The sequence below is a fragment of the Brachyhypopomus gauderio genome, chromosome 9 (genome assembly GCF_052324685.1).
Source record: "Brachyhypopomus gauderio isolate BG-103 chromosome 9, BGAUD_0.2, whole genome shotgun sequence".
Taxonomy (NCBI): domain Eukaryota; kingdom Metazoa; phylum Chordata; class Actinopteri; order Gymnotiformes; family Hypopomidae; genus Brachyhypopomus; species Brachyhypopomus gauderio.
This window is the reverse complement of record NC_135219.1, coordinates 15,642,001-15,666,443: the sequence shown is the minus strand read 5'-3', so window position 1 is coordinate 15,666,443 and position 24,443 is coordinate 15,642,001. Positions and strand designations below refer to the sequence as shown.

The 24,443-nt window shown below is 45.1% G+C and overlaps 1 protein-coding gene across 8 annotated transcripts; it reads left to right on the top strand.

Annotated features, from left to right (window-relative positions):
* Positions 1-279: 279 nt before the first annotated feature.
* dpf3 (double PHD fingers 3) lies at positions 280-24,043 on the top strand. 8 transcript variants are annotated; one of them, XR_013133246.1, is made up of 12 exons: positions 280-425; positions 7,273-7,433; positions 8,251-8,358; positions 10,895-11,028; positions 11,248-11,343; positions 11,600-11,672; positions 15,699-15,740; positions 16,775-16,915; positions 17,053-17,184; positions 19,927-20,642; positions 22,034-22,146; positions 22,258-22,281. XR_013133246.1 is itself a non-coding variant. In XM_077017582.1 (12 exons), the coding sequence occupies exons 1-12, from the start codon at positions 394-396 to the stop codon at positions 22,788-22,790; spliced, it is 1,182 nt and encodes a 393-aa protein (XP_076873697.1). In that variant the 5' UTR covers positions 280-393; the 3' UTR covers positions 22,791-24,043. The 8 variants fall into 8 exon arrangements, 6 of the variants coding, with proteins under 6 accessions (XP_076873697.1, XP_076873694.1, XP_076873698.1 ...); XM_077017582.1 differs by lacking the exon at positions 19,927-20,642 and adding an exon at positions 22,723-24,043 and having other exon boundaries at positions 22,258-22,339; XR_013133247.1 differs by lacking the exon at positions 15,699-15,740.
* Positions 24,044-24,443: the final 400 nt, after the last annotated feature.

The window sequence follows — 24,443 nt, the reverse complement described above, 5'->3', positions numbered from 1 at the left end:
GGTCCAAATTTAGTTTAAAGATGTAAAACATCCTTGAAGAATTTATATCTCTACTATATCGATCGACACTACACTAAATCTCTGTGTATTATATATTTTCATGTGTACAGAATTGTCCGTTTAGTTGTCCATTAAAATATGCCGTCTATGAATATCTATATATTATAGTATATATTATAATTACATCTTACATATTATATATAGTTACATATAATATTTAGACATATATTTATATATTATAGTTTTGACAGATATAGTAAGCCACGCCCAGGTTTTGAATCCTTGTATTGGTATTGGTCAAAGTGCTGGACACTGAGGTCCGTATTGGTTGTTTTTTTCATAAGGGTCCCACAGAACTCTGAGATTTGGAATATTGGGTTACAGTGTGGCAAAATGGCGACTGTCATTCAGAATCCACTAAAAGCGTAAGTACATATATACATTTATAAAATATATATTTCATTTTCGAAATGTCCTTTGTCAGTGGTTTGAAGTAGGTTTAAAACTGGTCTCGTAACAGCAATAAGCGCAGACGCGTGCATCTTTGATTCTAAGTAAATTCTGCAACCCTCCATATATATATATATATATATATATACTTTTGCTACTTTATTTATGGATATATGTAGTTGCATTCTGAATAGGCTATGTAGCAGTATGTCTGGCCATTGATAATGATAATATGATAATATGTAGTTCCGCTCTTCTACATTGGGAACTCTGACTTGTAGGGTAGCCCACCTGGATGTTTGGGTGTTTTCTGAAGCCTGACTGAAATCTGACTGAAATCTTACCTCAGCGAGCCGTTACACTTTACAATTTAGTTCATATACGAAGTAATTTCATAATCGGAATTATGCGAACAACATTACTGATGGTTCCATTGATATATATTTCATGCTGATTTGTGAAATAAGGAAACATGAGAGACAATATTCTTCTTGACGGGACTGTGTCCTTACGGTGGTGAAGAGTTCATTTTCATATTCCTGCCATTTAAAACGCCAAGTTGCAGAAAGCGCAGCAGCCGGTAAAGTCAATATTGGACGTTCGTGTTTCATTTCAGACGGATGGGTGAAAAATCACTATTATCCCATGCTATAACTTTGTTTGATAAATCGCGCAAATTTGGACACGCTAAACACTCATAAATATAGTATACAATACTAGTATAGTATAAAAACATGCATAAATATATACATACATACATTACATTAAGTTCATACTTTCAAAATCATTATCACTGAGATTTTCATATTTAATGGGCTACTTAGTTTTTTGTCTTTTTTGGAACACTAAATAGCTTAATAAATAAATTCATATTAAATAATGCGTTACTGTTATCAGTTTTTGATAGTTAAACACTTTATTATTTGAATGATTTAACGAATGATTTAATATTTTTGTATCTGTAAATATTCCAGTAAAAATATACAATTTGACTTTAGTCTAGAATATTAAATGCCCATTGTGGTTTACAGTACCTCAAAGCCTTTCCTCATTTTCACACTCATGACAATTAGATGCTACCTTACATTCTGGAGTCACAATTATAAAGCCAATTTTATAATAATGATTATTTAATGTTTCATATGTTTAATTTACATATGGTATATTTAAACATCTGTGTATATAGTAGGATCACAACTGCTTTTACATGGTAGGGTTGCACACTTTTTAAGTGGCTTTATTTCATTTTTTAGGCTATCACTGTATAATAAATCTCTAAGCAGCCACAGAACACTAACCAGGAAGGTCTGATATTTACTGTATACAAATATAGATTTTGTGATTTGCTGGTATGCTCATTTGCATATTGTGGGCAGCAAAGTACTGCAAAGATCAATATTAGGATAGTAATCATGAAACTATATTGGACAGCTCCAGTGTTTGGTGGTGCTTGATGAGTGATGAGAGAAGCTTTCGTTTTAACATTCCACAGTGATGGATTTATGAAGGAAGGAAAACTATGTATTTTAATTATGGGTCTCTTTGAACCACATTGGACATTGGATTTCCTGTTTATTTATCTATAAATCTGCTTTGTTGTCAGGGTGACCATAAAACAGAAACAAGATTTATTGTCTTGCAAAAGGACATTACAGAGTAACTGTCCATTATATAAAGTATCCACAAAGTCCCCAAGTCACATTTTCACAGTGCATAGCCACTGCAGCCTGATATAAATGGGAAAGCCAGTGTTCTGACCCTGGATCAGTTACAGTTAGGCATATGCCCTTATTAGCCAGAGCTGTGAATAAGCCATTCTCATTCTGTTTCTCCATAGAATAAACTAGGGAGGTCACAAATCATTCATCAGACACTGCATATGCGGATTTGTCATTGTGAGCGTCGGGGATGTATTGTGGGGGTGGTTCTGTCTGCAAGCACCAGGGTAGTGCAGATTAGCGGTATCCCAAGATCCTTCAGGGCCCATCTGTTCTGAGGAGCAGCCTCAGAGAGGTGTCACACTGCTAGAGAGGGTGTCCCATCTGCTCAAAGATCTGGGGTGCAGCACACACACCACATGCAAACACACACACACACACACACACACAAAACACACACCTCAAGAAGGACGATGGGGAGAATGAGGAGCTGCAGACACGCACACACACACACACACACACACACACACACACACACACACACACACACACACACACACACACACACACACACACACGTGTCTTTAAACACTTTGTTTTATCTTCCATCATTCTTCGTGCTCTTCTATTTCAGACCTCATCATGTCTTCTAAAGTGTTACAAAGGAACTATAAAGTGGTTGAAGACGAAGGTGTGGTTCTTCAGGAACTGGTTAGATTAGATTAGATTAGGTTAGATTCTTCTGTCTGCGCACATCGCAGTGTTGCACAAATATATCAACATGGAATTTTCTATTAACCCAGCAGATGAGCGAGAACGTAGATAGATAGTTTATTAAACGATACACATCGGTGGCAGTACACATTTATAACCTATCAGTGGCAATAGGAAAACAGAGTCAGGTGGTGTTCATTTTGTTCCAGAAGGGGATGTGTGTGTGTGTGTGTGTGTGTGTGTGTGTGTGTGTGTGTGTGTGTGTGTGTGTGTGTGTGTGTGCTTTTTTTTCTTGGGAGGGGGTGCCTGTTTGCAGGAGTCTGCTCCCCTCCCCCATTCTGAATGTGAGCAGTTGATGGTGAAACTGTCTGTCTGAATTTGGTGCACGCAACAACGCTGTGCTACAAATACACAGAAGTCTTGCGTGTGCTGAGGCAGGAGCTGATCCCTGCGCCGCGCTGCCGATGGCATGTACACGTATTCTGGGGTGAACGTGAGCGTAAGACTGGGGCCACGCTCAGGCTAACCACCCCACCCCCCCACCCGCGCGGTTTATGTCAGTTAGCAGCTTTTCTCCGCAGCTTTTCCTGGGATTAAAACAACAGGCAAAATGAAGACAAACACAACAAACGTCTCCTTTCAGTACGAAAGTGCACCAGCCCAACTTTGTTTCTATCCTGCTCCCTACAGCCGAAAAAACCGAGGAAACGTGACCTTTACCCCTCTCTTCTCCTCTTACCAAAGCACTTCCAAAACTTCCCTGCTCCTGCTTAACCTGACCAGTGAGGCTAACGTAACTTAGCCAGTGACACTAATACCAGAAGCTACAATGCTTAGCTTTGTGACAAAAAGCTGGACAGAGATTGATGAGAATGGCTGTCTGCTTTGCTGTGGCCTCAGTCTTATTAGTTTGGTCTTTCCTGTTGACACAAAGTGTTTTTCAGAGGAACCTTTTATGGCCACACTGCTATGAATGTTGATGTGTATTATAAAAACAAGCCCAACCTTAATTTGAGACCACAGTAAAGTCTGTCCCTATGTTGAATTGCCTCTGGAATTACTTGATTACCATTGAGACTTGTTTTGGTATTCATCAGGTGTCATTGTTTTAATTAGAAATCTTTCCAGAATCATTTGTCACAAATGAGGCAGCCGTTCCGTCCCATAAAACAGGCCAGTGGCCCTAATGGCCCAACAGCAGCACTAATGAATCACTTGTCAGTTGAATTAAATAGTGTGCAATAAGTCCAGGGCTGTGTTCTCCTACACCTTCAATCTCCAGTCCACCTCAATACACTCAGAGAAAGCAACCAGACTGCAATGAATCTCTCTCTCTCTCTCTCTCTCTCTCTCTCTCTCTCTCTCTCTCTCTCTCTCTCTCTCTCTCTCTCTGGATTTTCCCATTTTTTGCTGAAGAATTCAGAGTCTGTGTTCTTGTAGATGTGAAGGTGTTAATGTGTCTAAGCCTCTGAGAGAGGAGCAAGTTCACAGACTTCTGTCTATTTTTACAGATGATTGCCATGTTGTTTCAGACACTGTGGAGTGATGGAGAGAGAGAAAGATGTGATTCTGCATGAGATGGAAACCTCGCCTTAGCTGTACAGAGATTAGAAACACAGAGAACAATTTAAACTAGAGCTCACAATCTTATTTTAATCCACATAACAAATTCATGTGAAACTGTTTAAATGCCTAAGATTAGTTTGAGTTTGAGGTGTTTAGCATGTGCCACAAATTCATACTCAACGTAATGCAAAAGATCATACAGAACATCACTCCATTCTACATTTACCCAGCGGAACATAAGCTGGTTCTGTAGCAGGACATGGGCTTGACTCACTCGTGGGTTTGACTCACTCATGAGTTTGAATCACTCATGGGTTTGACTCACTCATGAGTTTGACTCACTCATGAGTTTGAATCACTCATGGGTTTGACTCACTCATGGGTTTGACTCACTCATGAGTTTGACTCACTCATGAGTTTGAATCACTCATGGGTTTGACTCACTCATGGGTTTGAATCACTCATGGGTTTGAATCACTCATGGGTTTGACTCTCTCATGGGTTTGTCTCACTCATGGGTTTGTCTCACTCATGGGTTTGACTCACTCATGGGTTTGACTCTCTCATGGGTTTGACCCTCTCATGGGTCTGACTCACTCATGGGTCTGACTCACTCATGGGTCTGACTCACTCATGGGTTTGACACTCACTCATGGGTTTGACACTGACTCATGGGTTTAAGCAGACTCAGACTCATGGGTTTGACTCAGACTCATGGGTTTAAGCAGACTCAGACTCATGGGTTTAAGCAGACTCAGACTCATGGGTTTGACTCAGACTCATGGGTTTAAGCAGACTCAGACTCATGGGTTTGACTCAGACTCATGGGTTTAAGCAGACTCAGACTCATGGGTTTGACTCAGACTCAGACTCATGGGTTTAAGCAGACTCAGACTCATGGGTTTGACTCAGACTCATGGGTTTAAGCAGACTCAGACTCATGGGTTTCACTCAGACAGATCAGCCGTTCCACAATACATGGCCGTTGAGAAGAAAATGGATGAACTCTTTTGCTGAACAGCTTTGCATAAAAACTCTTTCTTCCTCCCTTTCCTCTGAGGTTTTCAGGCAAGTCGCTGTTTCTGCATGAAAGCGTTTTCATATTCCAACGTCTGGCCTAGAAGTCACGTGTTCAATTAAAATTCAGTAGCGATTATCATAGCAGAATGCATGTGGATTGCAAAAGGAGCAACAATGCTTCACGACACACCTCCCTAAGCCAATAATTATTCACAGACACTTGTCCAAAGGAGGGTTCTTTAAATCCATCCAAGAGCTATTTGAATATGAAAGGCTTCTCCTCTTTGGAGCGGAGGACGCCGTAGCACAGCTGAGCTGCGGCTGGCTCCGTAACGGCCACCTCAGATCAGCACAGCAGACACTAAACATGGCCCTGTGTAGAGGCAGCAGTGGCGTTTGGCTATGTGCTCTGCACTGGTTCTTTAGGTTCTCACAGGGTTCTTTGTCTCAGAGGCTGCGTGGTTTTCCACTCTGAGATACCTGAACGTGGTCAGTGAGACATCTCGTGAAGATTCAGATGTTGCACTGAGATGGTGATCCAGCCACTTAGACATTTACCATTTTCATTAGCATTTGGATTTTGAATATTTCCTTTCAACTCAGGCAGGAAGGACTAGATATTACATTTTGTTTTTCCTTGTATTATTAGTCTATTACGGACAAAATAATTAGACTATATATTATTACATTACTATATTGAGATAACACTATTATGCTCGTTTTGATTTTATTAGTGTGATACAAATTGTCATTTATTAATATCAAATTTTGCTAGGTCAATAGAAAATGATAATTTATTTATGTCGGATAGCACCAAGCCAATCAGATGTGGCCAACTTCTTTTGTCCTGTTTCATCTCATTAACTGTAAGGTCATGGTTGTGGGAGAGGAATCTGAACCCAGATCAGTGCTAAGAGAAAAGGACATCGTGGCCACCCGTAAGAGTGTGGCTCCATGGCGTGTGACATCAGCGGGAAAGGCTCTCATGCGAGCTCAGGGCATGATGTTGTGTGGTGCGTTCTGCAGTGTCCGGTGAGATAACCTTGGCATGTAGTTTCTGAGAATGAAATAACGCACACAGGAAATCCAGACATGGTGAGGAGAGGGTGGGTTAAGGAGACGTGTGGGGAGTTAAAGATATGCATAAGGTAAACAGGAAATCCTTCATTTTCTATTTAGATCTCTGTCATTAGATGTACTTATATAGATCTGTGCTGTTCCATTCAGATTGTATATAAGCAAGTCAGAAGACATGTTAATCAGTTCTTGAATATGTTCAGATCTGGAAAGGTTGTCAGCTTCAATTAGTCTGTTGTCGTAATACCATTCATCTTCTCTCCGGTTCTCCTGCCTTTCTACCCTGCGTCTCACCGTCTCTCCCTCTGTCTGTCCATCTCTGTGGACACTGAGGCCCGTTGTGTCCTTCTCCTGGGCCGGCGTGGTCCTCAGTGTCAGCTCTAGCATTCCTCACGTATCTTGTGTGTGTCCTCCGGCCCAGCGGAGACGGGATCTAATCGGGAGTCAGTGGTGGAGAGCAGGGCTGCACTGGCAGTCTCACGGCTGGCAGAGACATTTTAGCTCACTGGTCAAAGCCAAGACAAAATCGATTGGTTAGTCTGTAGACTGAGGCAAAATTGCACTGGCCAACTGAACAGTTCTGCAGAGACCACCAGCGAATCTTCTCATGAGGTTCAGTTCTTCAGCGTCCTTGAAGCAGAACGCGCCACCTTCACGTATCTTCCAGGGGTAAAAGCCAAACTGAGGTACCAGCATGCAACTTGAATGTAAGGGAAATCAGTCCAGTGCCCCACGTTCTCCTCAGCTTGGAGAACCTGTCCCGCTCACTGGCCGTTTCCTCTCACAGGCTGGGTGACCAGTTCTACAGGGACGCCATGGAGCAGTGCCGCAGCTACAACGCCCGCCTGTGTGCCGAACGCAGCGTCCGCATGCCCTTCCTGGACTCTCAGACGGGCGTCGCCCAGAACAACTGCTACATCTGGATGGAGAAGAGGCACAGGGGTCCGGGTGAGAAATCCAAGACCCTGATATTATTTACATGTTTTGTTATTGTTGTTGTTGTTGTTGTTGTTGTTTATCCCCTTTACAAATACACAGAGGACACAGAGGAAGCAGGCTGAGGACGTCACTAGCACCTATCCTACTAATCTAATCTAAATCTAATCTAATCTACCTACTAATCTAAATAACACCTGCATGTCATACACCTGTCCAATGTGAGCAGTAGTCCTGTGTATCCAGACCAGTCGGTTGTGATAATCTATGGTGCTGAAACCCATTTAAAATACTTATGTTTGTTATGACATTTCACATAAGACTGCGTACAAACTTGGCAAAAAGGTGTTTGTTGATATCAGTGAGCACTAGTTTCTGCCAAAGGGCACAGTGTGCTACTGGGAGCCGGACACAAATAGAATCAACATCTTGCATGCTAAAGGCTCGCGGACACACCCTGTACTTTGTGGTAAACTAGTGTTTATTGCATGCTTTTATTTAGGGTATTTAAGGCTTATCTGTCCTCTCTTTCTCTCTCTCTCTCCGTCCCTTCCCTTCTTCTCTCTGACTCCACCTCCACTGCCTCCATCTGTTTTCTACTGAAACATGTCTGTAGTTGCAAATGTACTGGTGAAGAATGGTCAAAAATAAAAGTCCCAGGTCACGTGACTCTGCTGTCTAAATAACGCAAAAGCTCTATCGGGTTTTGTCTCGTCATGTTTTGTATTTGCTGGCCGACGAAACACCTTCTAACAGCGCTGTGTGTGGCGCGCTGCGTTGAGTGCTTCACCTGAGTGTGTGTAAGTGGTGCTGGTTGTGTGCTGGGCAGGTTTGGCCAGCGGTCAGATGTACTCCTACCCAGCCCGCAGCTGGAGGAAGAAGAAGCTGCTTCATCCCCCGATCGACCCCCAACTCCGACTGTGTGAACTCAGGCTTGGTATGAATGTAACAGAAGGTTTCCCTGTGTTTCCTACACACACACACACACACACACACACGCTATACACCTTGGCGTCATATTTCCTTTCGTCTCTCTTTCTGACTCTCCTTCCTTTTCTTTGTGGTCATTCAGAGGCTGGTGCCCCATCTGGTTCTCATTACCCCTTCTCTCTCTCTCTCTCTCTCTCTCTCTCTCTCTCTCTTTGCCCTAACTGGGCCCCTTAAATCTCTTAGCCATGCAGTGGTAGAACCTTAGAGATGGTGATAGTGACGTGGTTCCTGGGTGGAGGTTGTTGATAGGGGGAGCCGTGGAGCTCGAGGAGCCAGATAAGGAGGGTGTAGAGGTCGGGCGGTGTCTGCAGGGAGTTCGGGGCATTGTTTCCTTAAGTCTCACCAGCAATCTAATACTCCGCAGTAAAAGGCCGCTTTTCAGCCTGGAGAAAAACGCTCGCCAAGTGATTTCCAAATGTCACTTAAGGAAAGAGACACCAGCGTTCACCAGAGACGAAGTGAGATCCGCAGGACTGCGGGACGTGCGATGACCGGCCAGAAGGCCAGTGACACTCTCCGTCTGCTCCTCCGAGCTCAGAGAGGCGCTTGCTGCGTCCTGTCCTTTCAGACGGGGACAGGGGACAGGACACGTCCTCCCCCTACGAACAGACTCGCTGTTCAGCAACCCACACTGCAGAAAAAAAGTCCATTTTAAAACAAGGCAATCCAACATGCAGAGTTAAAGTGAAGTCAACTGGGCCAACCTTTCTTTCTTTAACTGTGGGATCAGTGGATCAGTGACCACCTCTTACCAGCAAGAGCTACCAAAATGACTTCCTGTGTCCTGGAGACTTTAAGCATTACGTCCTCCCAAGTAATGATTTATTTTGCTGTCGGTAGTTGCTGCTTTTGTGCTAAAGTAGGGCCAGCACTGGGATTTGTTTCCCACAAATATTATATATGTCATTAGACCCAAAAGGTATTTCATCTTAACCCTTATGACAGTTTAAAATAACAGCATTTGCCTGAAGACCCACGGCTGAAAGGAAGCAAGATTGTTTCTGCAGGTTTCCAGGAAAAGTCTCCAGTTCCTGGCTGGGTTTCCCAACACGTGTGGGTCCTTCACCATCGCACCTCTGGAGTCTTACACGGCTGCCATGTTGTACAGCCATTAGTATCTGGCAGACGCACTTAGTGCAAACAAACACCTCATTATATGGTACACTTCATTACTGTATACACGTCATTATTGTATGCACGTTACTGTATACACTTCATTACTGTATATAATTATATGGTACAGTAATTTATTACTGTATATACTTCATTACTATATACACTTATATGATCATTACTTGGTCGAGGCCGAGCTGAGGTGCTGGTTAAGAGTCCACGTTGATCAGGGGGGTTCAGATTTGTGTCCTGAAAAGAACTTAAACAAAGGAGAACCTGAAGAACTGCTCGCATCGCCAGACCCTCCACAGCGAGACGTAAAGACTGCAGCAACGAGAGACTAATGTGAAAAACAGGCGTGTTTGGTGCAGGTCCATAACTGACCGCGTGTTCGGTGCAGGTCCAGAACTGATGGCGTGTTTTTGTTGCAGAATCAAAGTTAACTTCACGTATGCAGGATACAAAAGAAACCATCATATGAGATTATTGAGACTTCATCTTACACAGAACCTCAGACTGCTGGATTTTCAACAGTGTAGTGTGTGTGTGTGTGTGTGTGTGTGTGTGACAAAAACCACACTTTTGTAAAACCACTATATTCTATACATCCCTTTTATTCTATACATATACGGAATAACATTTGAGATAAGTTCATGCACTATAATGCACTGCACAATAATCCAACACAGTAAAGTATGTTTTATTGATGACCAATGATTGGTGAAGCCAATCCAGTGATCTAATACATTCAGACAGTTCTAATGGATGTCCGTTGTTATGAGTGGTCTGTGCTGGAGACGTGAGTGGTTGATGTGGCCGTTAGCCACTGCGGCGTGGCCTTGTTACCCAGCGAATGAGCTACGAGAGAGAGGGAGGAGGATCTCAGTATGTGCAATCAGTCAGTGAGTGACAGCTCCTCTCTCGGGGGACAGGAGTGTCTCAAAGGGCCAGACACAAAGAGGGCTGAGACGGGGACAGAGGTTCTGTGGAGGTGTCAGCCACCGTGACGTCCACCACGGCAGAGACGAGCCACGTAGAGAGGTGGAGGACAAAGCCGGGGGGGGGCTCCCTCCCCCCTCCCTCCATCCCAGCCCCCCCCCTCCTTTCTGCTGCTTTCATCTTGGGCACCTGGAGACTCTCCTCTCCTGTGTCAGACCAGCCCAGTGGAATAAATGTATGAAGAGCAGGTGTGTGTGAGGCGAGGCTAACCCCACTGACCATGACGTGATGAACACACTCATGGGCTCACACACACACACACACACACACACACACACACACACACAGGAGCGACGCTTTCTCTTGCTCTTTGTTCTCACTCTGGCCCGCGGTGTCCTAGCTGACCATCTCACCGTTCCCCTCTCTTTAAGAAGCGGAGCTGATGGCCAAGAGAGAAGCCCCGCCCACTGAGTCCACAGCCCTGGAGGCTCTGCTGAGGGGGGAGGGGCTTCTGGACAAAAGAAGCAGCAGTTCCAAGGAGGAAGAAACCCTGCTGGAGATCCAGGTTCAAATCCACACCCACAAACACATGTAGTGGTTTGGACTGCACTATGAAACGTCCTCTGATTGGCCCTGGGGAAGAGAGAGCTTTAGTACCGTAGTTCCCCATTGGCTGGTCTTTCTCTGAGACTCCCTCTTTAAGTCCCAGCCCAGTAACAGCCACCATGCAGCGCATCACCACCATATCTATAAAATATTTCTCCTCATCACCTCCTGCCATTAGAGGGTGCTAGAAGCTGAGGAAAATGCGGACGGTTTCCATGACGATGACGACTTTGATGTGGACACACCGAAGAGGAAGCAGCGAAACAAAGGCAGGGTGAGTGACACGACAACACGGCCAATGAGAACGCAGAGATAGAAGACCCGCCCCCTGCCCTGCAAAACATGTAATAAGTAAAGGAGATGAGAGGGAGAGGGAGGGAGTGGTGTGGGGAAGGTGTGGAGAGAGGGGGAGAGAGAGAGAGAGAGAGAGAGAGAGAGAGAGAGAGAGAGAGAGAGAGAGAGAGAGAGAGAGAGAGAGAGAGAGAGGTGTGTGCTGGGGTTAGTGTATATTAACCGTGTATTAAACTCAGGGCCGAGGCTCCGGACGCAGGAGGACAGAAGCAGTGACCAGTGATGACCAGGACAAGCCCTACGTGTGTGACAGTAAGAACATCTCATCACACCTCACAGAACACACACCACACCTCACAGAACACACACTATACCTCACAGAACACACACTATACCTCACAGAACACACACTATACCTCACAGAACACACACCACACCTCACAGAACACACACCACACCTCACAGAACACACACTATACCTCACAGAACACACACCACACCTCACAGAACACACACCACACCTCACAGAACACACACTATACCTCACAGAACACACACCACACCTCACAGAACACACACCACACCTCACAGAACACACACTATACCTCACAGAACACACACCACACCTCACAGAACACACACCACACCTCACAGAACACACACTATACCTCACAGAACACACACCACACCTCACAGAACACACACCACACCTCACAGAACACACACTATACCTCACAGAACACACACCACACCTCACAGAACACACACTATACCTCACAGAACACACACCACACCTCACAGAACACACACTATACCTCACAGAACACACACCACACCTCACAGAACACACACTATACCTCACAGGACACACACTATACCTCACAGAACACACACCAACACCTCACAGAACACACACCACACCTCACAGAACACACACTATACCTCACAGAACACACACCACACCTCACAGAACACACACCACACCTCACAGAACACACACTATACCTCACAGAACACACACCACACCTCACAGAACACACACCACACCTCACAGAACACACACCACACCTCACAGAACACACACTATACCTCACAGAACACACACTATACCTCACAGAACACACACCACACCTCACAGAACACACACCACACCTCACAGGACACACACTATACCTCACAGAACACACACCACACCTCACAGAACACACACCACACCTCACAGAACACACACCACACCTCACAGAACACACACTATACCTCACAGAACACACACCACACCTCACAGAACACACACCACACCTCACAGAACACACACCACACCTCACTGAACACACACTATACCTCACAGAACACACACTATACCTCACAGAACACACACCACACCTCACAGAACACACACCACACCTCACAGGACACACACTATACCTCACAGAACACACACCACACCTCACAGAACACACACCACACCTCACAGGACACACACTATACCTCACAGAACACACACCACACCTCACAGAACACACACTATACCTCACAGAACACACACCACACCTCACAGAACACACACCACACCTCACAGAACACACACTATACCTCACAGAACACACACCACACCTCACAGAACACACACCACACCTCACAGAACACACACCACACCTCACAGGACACACACTATACCTCACAGAACACACACCACACCTCACAGAACACACACTATACCTCACAGAACACACACCACACCTCACAGAACACACACCACACCTCACAGAACACACACTATACCTCACAGAACACACACTATACCTCACAGAACACACACCACACCTCACAGAACACACACCACACCTCACAGAACACACACCACACCTCACAGAACACACACTATACCTCACAGAACACACACCACACCTCACAGAACACACACCACACCTCACAGAACACACACTATACCTCACAGAACACACACTATACCTCACAGAACACACACCACACCTCACAGAACACACACCACACCTCACAGAACACACACTATACCTCACAGAACACACACTATACCTCACAGAACACACACCACACCTCACAGAACACACACTATACCTCACAGAACACACACCACACCTCACAGAACACACATCACACCTCACAGAACACACATCACACCTCACAGAACACACATCACACCTCACAGAACACACACCACACCTCACAGAACACACACCACACCTCACAGAACACACACCACACCTCACAGAACACACACTATACCTCACAGAACACACACTATACCTCACAGAACACACACCACACCTCACAGAACACACATCACACCTCACAGAACACACACCACACCTCACAGAACACACACCACACCTCACAGAACACACACTATACCTCACAGAACACACACCACACCTCACAGAACACACACCACACCTCACAGAACACACACTATACCTCACAGAACACACACTATACCTCACAGAACACACACCACACCTCACAGAACACACACCACACCTCACAGAACACACACTATACCTCACAGAACACACACTATACCTCACAGAACACACACCACACCTCACAGAACACACACTATACCTCACAGAACACACACCACACCTCACAGAACACACATCACACCTCACAGAACACACATCACACCTCACAGAACACACATCACACCTCACAGAACACACATCACACCTCACAGAACACACACCACACCTCACAGAACACACACCACACCTCACAGAACACACATCACACCTCACAGAACACACACCACACCTCACAGAACACACATTATACCTCACAGAACACACACCACACCTCACAGAACACACATCACACCTCACAGAACACACATCACACCTCACAGAACACACACCACACCTCACAGAACACACACCACACCTCACAGAACACACATCACACCTCACAGAACACACACTATACCTCACAGAACACACACCACACCTCACAGAACACACACTATACCTCACAGAACACACACCACACCTCACAGAACACACACTATACCTCACAGAACACACACCACACCTCACAGAACACACATCACACCTCACAGAACACACATCACACCTCACAGAACACACACTATACCTCACAGAACACACACCACACCTCACAGAACACACACTATACCTCACAGAACACACACCACACCTCACAGAACACACATTATACCTCACAGAACACACACCACACCTCACAGAACACACATCACACCTCACAGAACACACATCACACCTCACAGAACACACATCAAACCTCACAGAACACACACCACACCTCACAGAACACACACCACACCTCACAGAACACACACTATACCTCACAGAACACACACCACACCTCACAGAACACACATTATACCTCACAGAACACACTCCACACCTCACAGAACACACACCACACCTCACAGAACACACATCAAACCTCACAGAACACACACCACACCTCACAGAACACACATTATACCTCACGGAACACACACCACACCTCACAGAACACACATTATACCTCACAGAACACACACCACACCTCACAGAACACACACCACATCTCACAGGACACACACCACACCTCACATCCCTAGGGGTTCCTCCATTTCTGTCAGCTATTACCGAGAGAACACACACACACACACACACACACACACACACACACACACACCTCACATCTCTGGGGTTCCTCAATCACTGTCATCTTACAGACAGAACACACCTCACATCACAACACTAGGTTTCCTTCTGTCACCTCTTGCTAACAGAACACACAACAACACACACACACACACACACACACACACACACACACACACACACACAGCACCATACATCATTAGTGTTTCTCCATTACCTTCACCTATTGCAGACTGCACATGCACATATGGATACATACATAGATATGTAGGTATACTCTGTAGTCCAAGTGTTGCTTTATTCCAATGTATTATAGCACTAAACATATTTTTTAACACATCATATTTTTAAAGATATTTTTTAACACCATTTATTCGTTTTAGCTATGAATAAATAGCTAAAACAATTTTCAAATGATCATTTCAAGTCCTGTCATATCCACTCTGGTTTGAACAGGTCTTCTGGTTTATGTCAGTGCTGAGGTCTGTGATTGTCCCTCCAGCATGAACCGCAGGTCTGCGTTGTCTTTGGTCTGCGGAGCATGTGTCCGTCTGACAGACGTCCAGGGGGCGTGGCCAGGGGGGGCGGGGCTCTGGCTCCCAGACGCCTCCTATGAATGAAACCGTTTTGTCTTTCTGTCTCTTCTTTTGCTTTGTCTCCTCTGTTCCAGACAGATACAAACAAAAGCATAACTCAAAAACAGCTGACTCAGGTATACGGCCATGACTTCCTCTTGCTCTGGCTTTTGGGCTGGGCGAATGACCAGGCTTACCACTTGAGGGCTGTGTGCAGTTACGGAGGGGTTGACTCTTATCTGGCAACCACAGACCTCTCCCTCAGTAGCGCATACTGTGTCCTGCTTGCTTTTGACTATAAAGCTAAAGCTTGCATGCATGGCTAACAGCTCTCTCTTCCATTTTGGCTAATGGCTGTATGCTAAATCCCAGATGTCATTAACGTCTTCCGTGCTGCAGTACGTCTGACCCTGGATGCTGCATGAAGCGAATTTTCTGTTCCATTATGTTGTGTTATGTCTCTGTCCGTGTGATATGGTGGTACCAAAAACACATTAGCGTCGATATCGTCTGGTACCAGTGTTGAAACTGTCATTCCGTGTGGTTGTGTGTAGATTTACTGAGTAAGGAATGGAAGTCGAGTCACCGCAGTTAAAAAATGAGGTGCCCTGTGGTCAACCACAGATGAGCCTGTCAGCTGAAAACCATCTTTACTGTATACGCCCAACTACGGTTAATTAGGGGAAGAAGTTGTAGACTGCAAGTTAGAGTAAAACTAGCCCTAATTTATTTCACTCAAGAGTATTACAAAACACTTGCATTACTCTGAATAGCAAAATCATCACTGCGTACCTCTGGGTTAACCTTCTGTTCAACTGATAACGATGTTATGGTCTATATTATAATCACCATGGTGCCATATGATGGTGGTGCAATAGCGGTGCGTCCCTGCCAGACAGCACGTGCCATAAATGGTTTGGTCTCAGCCTGTGATGTGATTACTTCAGAATTATAATGCTGTTCTGTTTTGAGCTTTGAACTCAGTTCCTGTGTGATTACTCCTTAGGTTCTGTGTTAGTGTCTTAGGGCCAAATGTGTTGGAGATTCCCCAATAGCATTTAGATCTCCCTACTGGTACATGGCGATAGCGTTGTGCTTAAAATCAACCCCCCCCCCCCCCCCCCCCTTTATTGTTTTCATACTGACCTCCCTTTGCACCTCCTCTTTTTAGTGTGTGGTAAGCGTTATAAGAACCGGCCTGGTCTGAGCTACCACTACACACACACACACCTGGCCGAGGAGGAAGGTGAGGAAGAGTGTGAGATGGAGATCCCACAGTCTCCGCCCAACCACAGCCACGAAAACCACAAACGTGAGCTTAACCCTTAACCCCCCCCCCCCCCCCCCCCCCCCCAATCTCCACCACACACCACCTTTGCCATGCCGCACGAATGCAATCGAGCCTGCGGTGTGGAAACGTTTGACCTCTTTGACCTCTCCTGACCACAGTAGCACGGAAGGCATCTGACAGCGCGGTCATCCCCAACGACTACTGTGACTTCTGCTTGGGCGACTCCGCCTCCAACAGGAAGACGGGCCTGGCCGAGAACCTGGTGTCCTGTTCTGACTGCGGCCGATCTGGTCAGTACACGCCTGCACTCACAGCCCTGCTCACGGGACGGTACATATGAGTAACCTCTATTGTCTCTTCACTCTCTGTCAATGCGTTCTGATGTAGCTTCACTTATGGGTCAGTGAACCATCATTCAGTCGTAATAAGTGGGTCTCCCTGCTTGTGTTGACTAATGTTCTGGTTTTCTGGCCTTTCAAGCATGCAAACAAACAAACAACAAAAAACATTCTATGAGTTTAATTCGTTTTGACATGTCATCATGTTACATGTTCCACTCTTTTACGTACGCAGTAGATGTTTCATATGTTGCTTGTGCATGTCATGTGTGCAGGGCCATTAACTGGTCTCCTACTGGGTTTAGTTTCTTATAGTGTTTAGAGTGTTTCCAAAGACTAGGGGTGTGATGATACACTCAGCTCACGAGACGAGACACGATATTGGGTTCACGAGATCGAGATGAGACGAGATTTTAAGAACACTAAAATTACAAATTATATGACCGGTGAACAGTCTTTTATTTAACTCAGTTACACATGCATTTACTCTTAACATGCATTATGTAAGCATGAACTTTTAATAAACTTCTTCCTCTACAAAAGTTAAAATAAAATAAATAAAATGAAATATTTCTCCTTTTTTCAATCGCAAACAATATTACAGTGAGTCCCCGCTTAACGACAGGGTTTAGAGACTGAAAAGTCTGTCGTAAAGCAGTTTTCGTCGTTAAGCGTGACCCTAGATTTAGATACGCTTTTGATCGTAAATACAGTATAGAAAAAAAACTAAAAATGTTCTCGTGTGTGCAGCGTGAGAAAGAGCGATCATGCTGCCTCAGCTTATCGTACACAACACTCCACTACACTCCACAACACTCCACTACACTCCACTACACTCCACTACACTCCACAACAATCCACTACACTCCAAACACTCCAAACACTCCACACACTCCACAACACTCCACTACACTCCACTACACTCCACAACACTCCACTACACTCCAAACACTACACACACTCCACAACACTCCACTACACTCCACTACACTCCACTAGGGTAGTCATGTCCTGGTGAATAGGGAACTGGTCTTGTGACCGGAGGGTCGTGGGTTCGATCCCCAGACCTGAGGCCATGACTGAGGTGCCCCTGAGCAAGGCCCTTAACCCTCAATTGCTCACTTGTATTAAAAAAAAGAGATAAAAATGTAAGTCGCTCTGGATAAGGGCGTCTGCCAAATGCCATAAATGTAAAATGTAAAATGATTCAGATCATAGAAGTAAATTCAAACACTTCACAACACTCCAAACACTCCACTGTGCTGCCACTGCTCCTCCGCTCACCGCGTCGTAACTCTGGTCCGTCGTTAACCAGACCTTTATTTTCATACAATGTTTGCATATGGTCCGCGTCTTATCAGTCACTCTCTTGCCATTTATCATTTCCGCCGGGTTCCCAAAATGCTGCCAAACAAACGTTTTGAAAGTGGCGGGGCATCTTCAATAGTAATACCTGTATTTTCCGACGTTGAGCTGAGTTACATCTTGTGACACGAGATCTCGTCACACCCCTACCAAAGACTGATAATCATCAGATTTGACTATCCAAAATATGGACTTCTTTTTCATCTACTAATCAGTTTTATGAATTTTATTTGATCTATTTTATTGTATTCCAAACTATCATTAATGTGACAAAGGTTGTGCTGTATAAATCAAATACAGTACAATAGCAAGTGTTAGGGTACAGTGCAGTGTCAATGAGGAATCAGTTTTTAGTCTCGTCTTAAGCTTGACATTAATCTTAGTCCATCGTTCATCTCTTAGCTCTTAACTGATCCAACAGGGACCCCTCTTATTTGACATTTTTCACATAATGAAAGTGATTTTGTGAGGTCATTGTCAGACTTGTGAGTTTGTTGGAGATACTTATGGATAGTGAGCTCTGAGCATGTGTGGTGTCATTCTTGGGTCCATGGCCTGGGTTGGGTCACACTTCTTTTTAAACTCGCAGTTGGCTTCTTCTACACGGAGGGGCATCCAAACGATGAATGTCAGAGGAAATCATAAGCCTTCACTCTGGCCTGACCTTTGACCTGACCTTTGTTTTGGTTGGGCGTTTCTGTGAGTGCGCTACACCTACAGGTCTTTGGCCTGACTGGTGGCCATGAAACGTTTTTAACAGCCCTCATGATGTTCCTACCCAGAGCTGCAGGTTTATTTTTCCTTCTTTATGGCAGCAGGGGTTTAGGACATCATCTGTTTGTCCTCAGTTCACATGCTTCACAAAACATTTGTACTTTTTTGCTTTGTCTTTCTCACATTTGACATACTTCATGTTTCTTGTTTCTAATGTCCTTTGAATATGTCACTCATTCTCAAACTATTTCCCTGCATATGGACGTGTGGTGTAACTAGTACAGTGAGAGACAAGATTGTCTATGATTAAATACCAAGATAATGAACAACACACAGATTAAAAAAAAAGAAAAAAACCTTGCGACATTGACACAGTAACTAGAACCTCAGCAGAATGAACCATGCAATTGGACAAGCATGAATAAACACAGCTCACTCGTGGCCTCTCTCTCTCCGCAATATGGAAAAAGCAGGAGAAAAAGACCCTACAAGCAATGTTAAGGCCTGTCTGTGTAAAATGACCAGAGCCCCAAGCTCAGACGCGTTCCTAGCTAAGTGCAGTGTTGCTTGTGTGTGTTTCTGCTGTGATCCTGTGATGTCCGTCATGCACGTCAGCGGGACACGTCAGCGGGACCCGGCCCGGCGGACTGCTGGATATGTTCGGCGACACTTCGGAAAGCGAGGCGTCCACCTTTCACGGCTTTGAGGAGGACGAGATGGACAGGCTCCTGTCAGATGACTCCACCACCGGCCCCGCCCCCGGCCCCGCCCCCGGCTCCACCCCCTGCACGTAGGCCAAGGTGGCGGAGGGGAAGAGACCGGCCTCCCGAGAAGCCTTGCCCCACCCACGCTGCATGGGCTTTAGCCTACTGTCCATGCCAACTGGTGGACTGGGCTTTTCAGCTCTTTCCCAGTGCCGGTGGAACTAGTTTCTACAGAGCCATGGGAGGGTTACTTTCAAAGCTTTCTTGTACCAAGAGAAATGCTGTCTGTCAGACAGAATAACCCTGGCTTTGAGACTTGAATAGCAATACGGACAACGTGGAGGGGTGATGTATAATAACAGTGTTGGCATAGATGTGTGCAGAGAGGATTCTAAACTTGAACAGGAAATAAAGGATTACAAACCCGACCTCTGAGGTCACGTGGGGAGGGAGGGAGCCCGTGCCCACTGGCCTGCTAGGGGAGGCGACACGTGTCTGCTCCCGCTTCTGAACGAACACAGCTGAAGAACAGGAAGACGTCACCAGGCCCGGCAAGCCAGGCGAGCTCGAGAAGACCGTCCTTCGGCGACTCGGACGCAAAAAGAAGGAAGGACAGTTAGCAGAGAGGTAAGAGACAGCCGGTGTTTGCGTGTCCATCTCTCGCCCAATCAGGGCTCATCAGTCCCTCTGCAGGAAGTGCGAATCGTCTCACGTGCGCTCTGGCCACCTTGCAGGGAAAAACGTTGAAAGAATGAGTGGCATTCACTGGACCCTGACTGTAGTGTGCAACACATCACTGGTTTTTTTTCTAACATAAACTCAACTTTACCATCTCAATTTATGGTCATTTTAACGTAGGACATCATATCGTAGCCCAACATCCCAGGAGTCACAGCAGTTGACATGATGTCACCATTATGTTTGTGCAGGGCTTTCACTATGAGTGGTGTGAATGAGTGTATATGATCCGAGTGATTTTTGCTCCTACATAGATATTTTCCTCAGACACGCTTTTATTCTGCCTTTATTTCACAGTTTGATAAACAATATTTTGTAGTATTTTTGTATTTACACAATGTCACTGACAGTGAACTACAGTCTTGCTAGTCTTGTTCTGTTCCTGCTGAGGTTGTTGCTACGTACATTCTTTAGATTGGAACTTGTTTATCATCATGCTAGCTTTTAAAACCTATCGTATGGGCATGATATATAATGAATCTCCCTCATTTGTCTTAAAATTCCCTAACATAAATTTATTTTAGTCTAAATAAAATTGAAAGCATACTTTAGCGTTTATGTAAAGATAAATGCAGATAATGATAAGATACGGGTATGCAGTGTAAATTCTGTCTTTTGTAAATCTCAGAGAGACGTTGAGAAAACAGTAACGAGGTGACTCGTTAGCCAAAATTTCCACAGTCGTTCAAGTACAGTTTTAGCATGACACAAACCAACTTGTCTGTGTCTATGCAAATGAGGACACTCAGCCGTACCTGTTACCTAATGCCTGTGAAGTTGATGGTGAGGACTGAATGTCCTGATTGCATATGAGAGCGTAGTAGTGCGGCTGTGGCACCAAAGGGTGAGAGCACTGCACACACTCGACGTACTTCCCTCCCTAGACAGAGAGATGAGGGTGGGACGCACTTTACCTCCGCAGGAAAGGGGTAAGGAGCCTTTCCTGGTGGCTCCTGCAGGGGGCGCTCCTGCACTCCTAGCGTGATGAAGGCAGCAAGCTGGCCAAAGAAATGGCAAATGCACACAGTCAGGGAGAGGGGGGGCCAGAGTCCCCTCTGAGAGACGGGGGGGGGGGGGGGGGAGGCAGAGTCCACTCTGAGAGACGGGGGGGGGAGGGGGGGGGGGGCTTATAGTACTGTGAGGAAAGGGAAAGGTATCGTGTACCATCACATAGTGTTTCTTGACCATCCATCCGTCCATCAATCCATCCGTCCGTCCCAACGTAATGATAGGATTCCTGTTAGATTGGGGACTCTCTCTCATTGGCTCTCCCTCTGCAGGTCACCCGACGTGCCTCCAGTTCACAGACAACATGGTGCGGGCGGTGCACACGTACCAGTGGCAGTGCATCGAGTGCAAGTCCTGCAGTGTGTGCGGCACCTCCGAGAACGACGTAAGAGCCCCGCCCTCTTGCGCTGGGAGGGAACAGCGCGGTCATGTGACAGCATGGTCATCACTGGTGTGTGTGTGTGTGCGTGTGTGTGTGTGTATGTGTCTCCCTCAGGATCAGCTCCTCTTTTGCGATGACTGTGATCGGGGATACCACATGTACTGTTTAAAGCCGCCCATGTCCCGGCCTCCAGAAGGTAAGACCCAGTGCGTCCGCATACGCGGCCCAGACCCGGGCAGCTTCAGGACGTTCCCCTTGGCTGCAGTACCGCTCGTCACGTATTTTTAACCCATTAAAAACCACTGATGTTAAAACGCACCCAGACCAGATCTCGCATATGCGACTCCCGAATGTAATAATGTCACCTGAACATCAAAGCTGCATGTTTATATGAGATGAATGGCTCATGCATTATTTCCCATTGTATCAAATTTGATATTGTACCAATGATTTGTATCAACAATTTGATTATGAATCATAGTAATATGTGCACATAATAGTATATGCAATTCTTTCCCCCAAATCCAGGACATAAGGCTTTTTTTTTTACATAAAATCCATCACTTCTTGTGCTTACAGGCAGCTGGAGTTGTCATCTGTGTCTGGACCTGCTAAAGGACAAGGCATCTGTCTTTACAGAAGCATAATGGAGCTTCTGTTGTCTGTATACTCCCCCCCACCCCCCCAAACACACACAAACACACGTGGCAGCTGCAGCTTTAGACCGCAGTCTAAATGTTCGTGGACACAGTGGCCTGTCCGTCTGCGCAGACAGACAGCTGTCTACCTCACAAGTGAGCTGCAGAGTCACAGGTGCTACAGGGAGTCCTTGTTAAAAGCAGACACGCTGAGCACACCAGCACATTCTGCTGAACATCGCCGTCAAAGTCGTCCTCGCGAGGTTGGACAGAAAGCTCCAGGGCTAAAATGCAAAACTGTTGGAACACAAATTTATTTCATCACCCAAATTCACCTTGTTCAGGTTTTGCCTGTATTTACTACAGTGAATGATTATTAGTTGACATCCTCTAATAAGGAGTGACAGCCAACAGGTTTTTACAGTTTGTGGCAGAAACATGCCAAAGCCCGTTAGCTTTCTTTGTATTTCTCAAGTAAACTGCTCAAGTTTCTAAACTCAAGGAAAGGATTGCTCCATACATCAAATAAGAACTTCAGTGGAAATAGAAGTAGTGTACAACAAATAAAACCTGAGTAGGAAAACCGAAGTATCCCGTAGAACTTTAGAAATACTTACAGTGCAAACCACCTCATTTTTTTTACTTTTTTAACTTGGTTATTAACAGTATATATATAGCATAGAGAAAAATATTTTGCTTACTCAAACTTACTCAGTAAAGCACAAATTCATCAAAATGTACTTAGGTACACTTAATCAATTACACGTAACTAGTTTTTGCCCATGTTTGACTAGAAAATGCAAGATTCTTCATGAAGAACTATTGTCCTTGCACTGAGTCATTGTGACCACGACCAATATGATTGGATAAAGGAAGTGCTTCAGATACATAATACTGAATATTTGATTATTGAATTATAGATCACTTGTGAATGCAGTCCTAAAAGTATCAATGTTCAATCAAATGTTTCGGTCTATTTAAAAAAAATATGTATTTAATGTTTTACAGAGACACTATAACTTTATTGAAACTGGGGGGGAACTTTGGTGTTTTTTCAGTGTAGATGTTCCACAGACAATCATGACGTAGATCACACACACGTTATTGCACATCGTGTGGATACTCCAGCCGTTCGTCCCAGGAAAGCCAAGATTTCTGAATACTATGTGCTTCCTGTTTCTGTTTTTGGGGTTGTTCAACTTGCACATTATTTGCATTGCAATGAACAGGAAAAGGAAAATAAAACCCATGTTCTAAGTGTTGATTTGTTAACATATTGATTTGTGTGGAAAACATTCCAGAATCTTCCAAGCCCAGCTCCATGTTGTGTATCTGTGCTCGTGAGAGATCAGAATCTCTACTTCCACTGGGAGGTTGGCACTACTGTCCCTCCTCTGGTCTGTAGAAAACGTTAGAGGCTCTATTGTCAGAGCCAATTTATCAATGCAAATCCTCCAAATCCACAGATCTGTTGAATATTTCATCTGTTTCTAGCAATAGTCAGCTACGTTGAGCCTAACAAACAAAGAAGTCCAGGGAATGTCACGAACAGATGTGACGGTGTCAAAAAATATGGGTGAATATAAATATGGGTGAAAAAAGCGGGCGATTCCCCTGAAAGTAGACAGAAGACCGTTTCTCTAAATTTGTTTTTAACCCCCA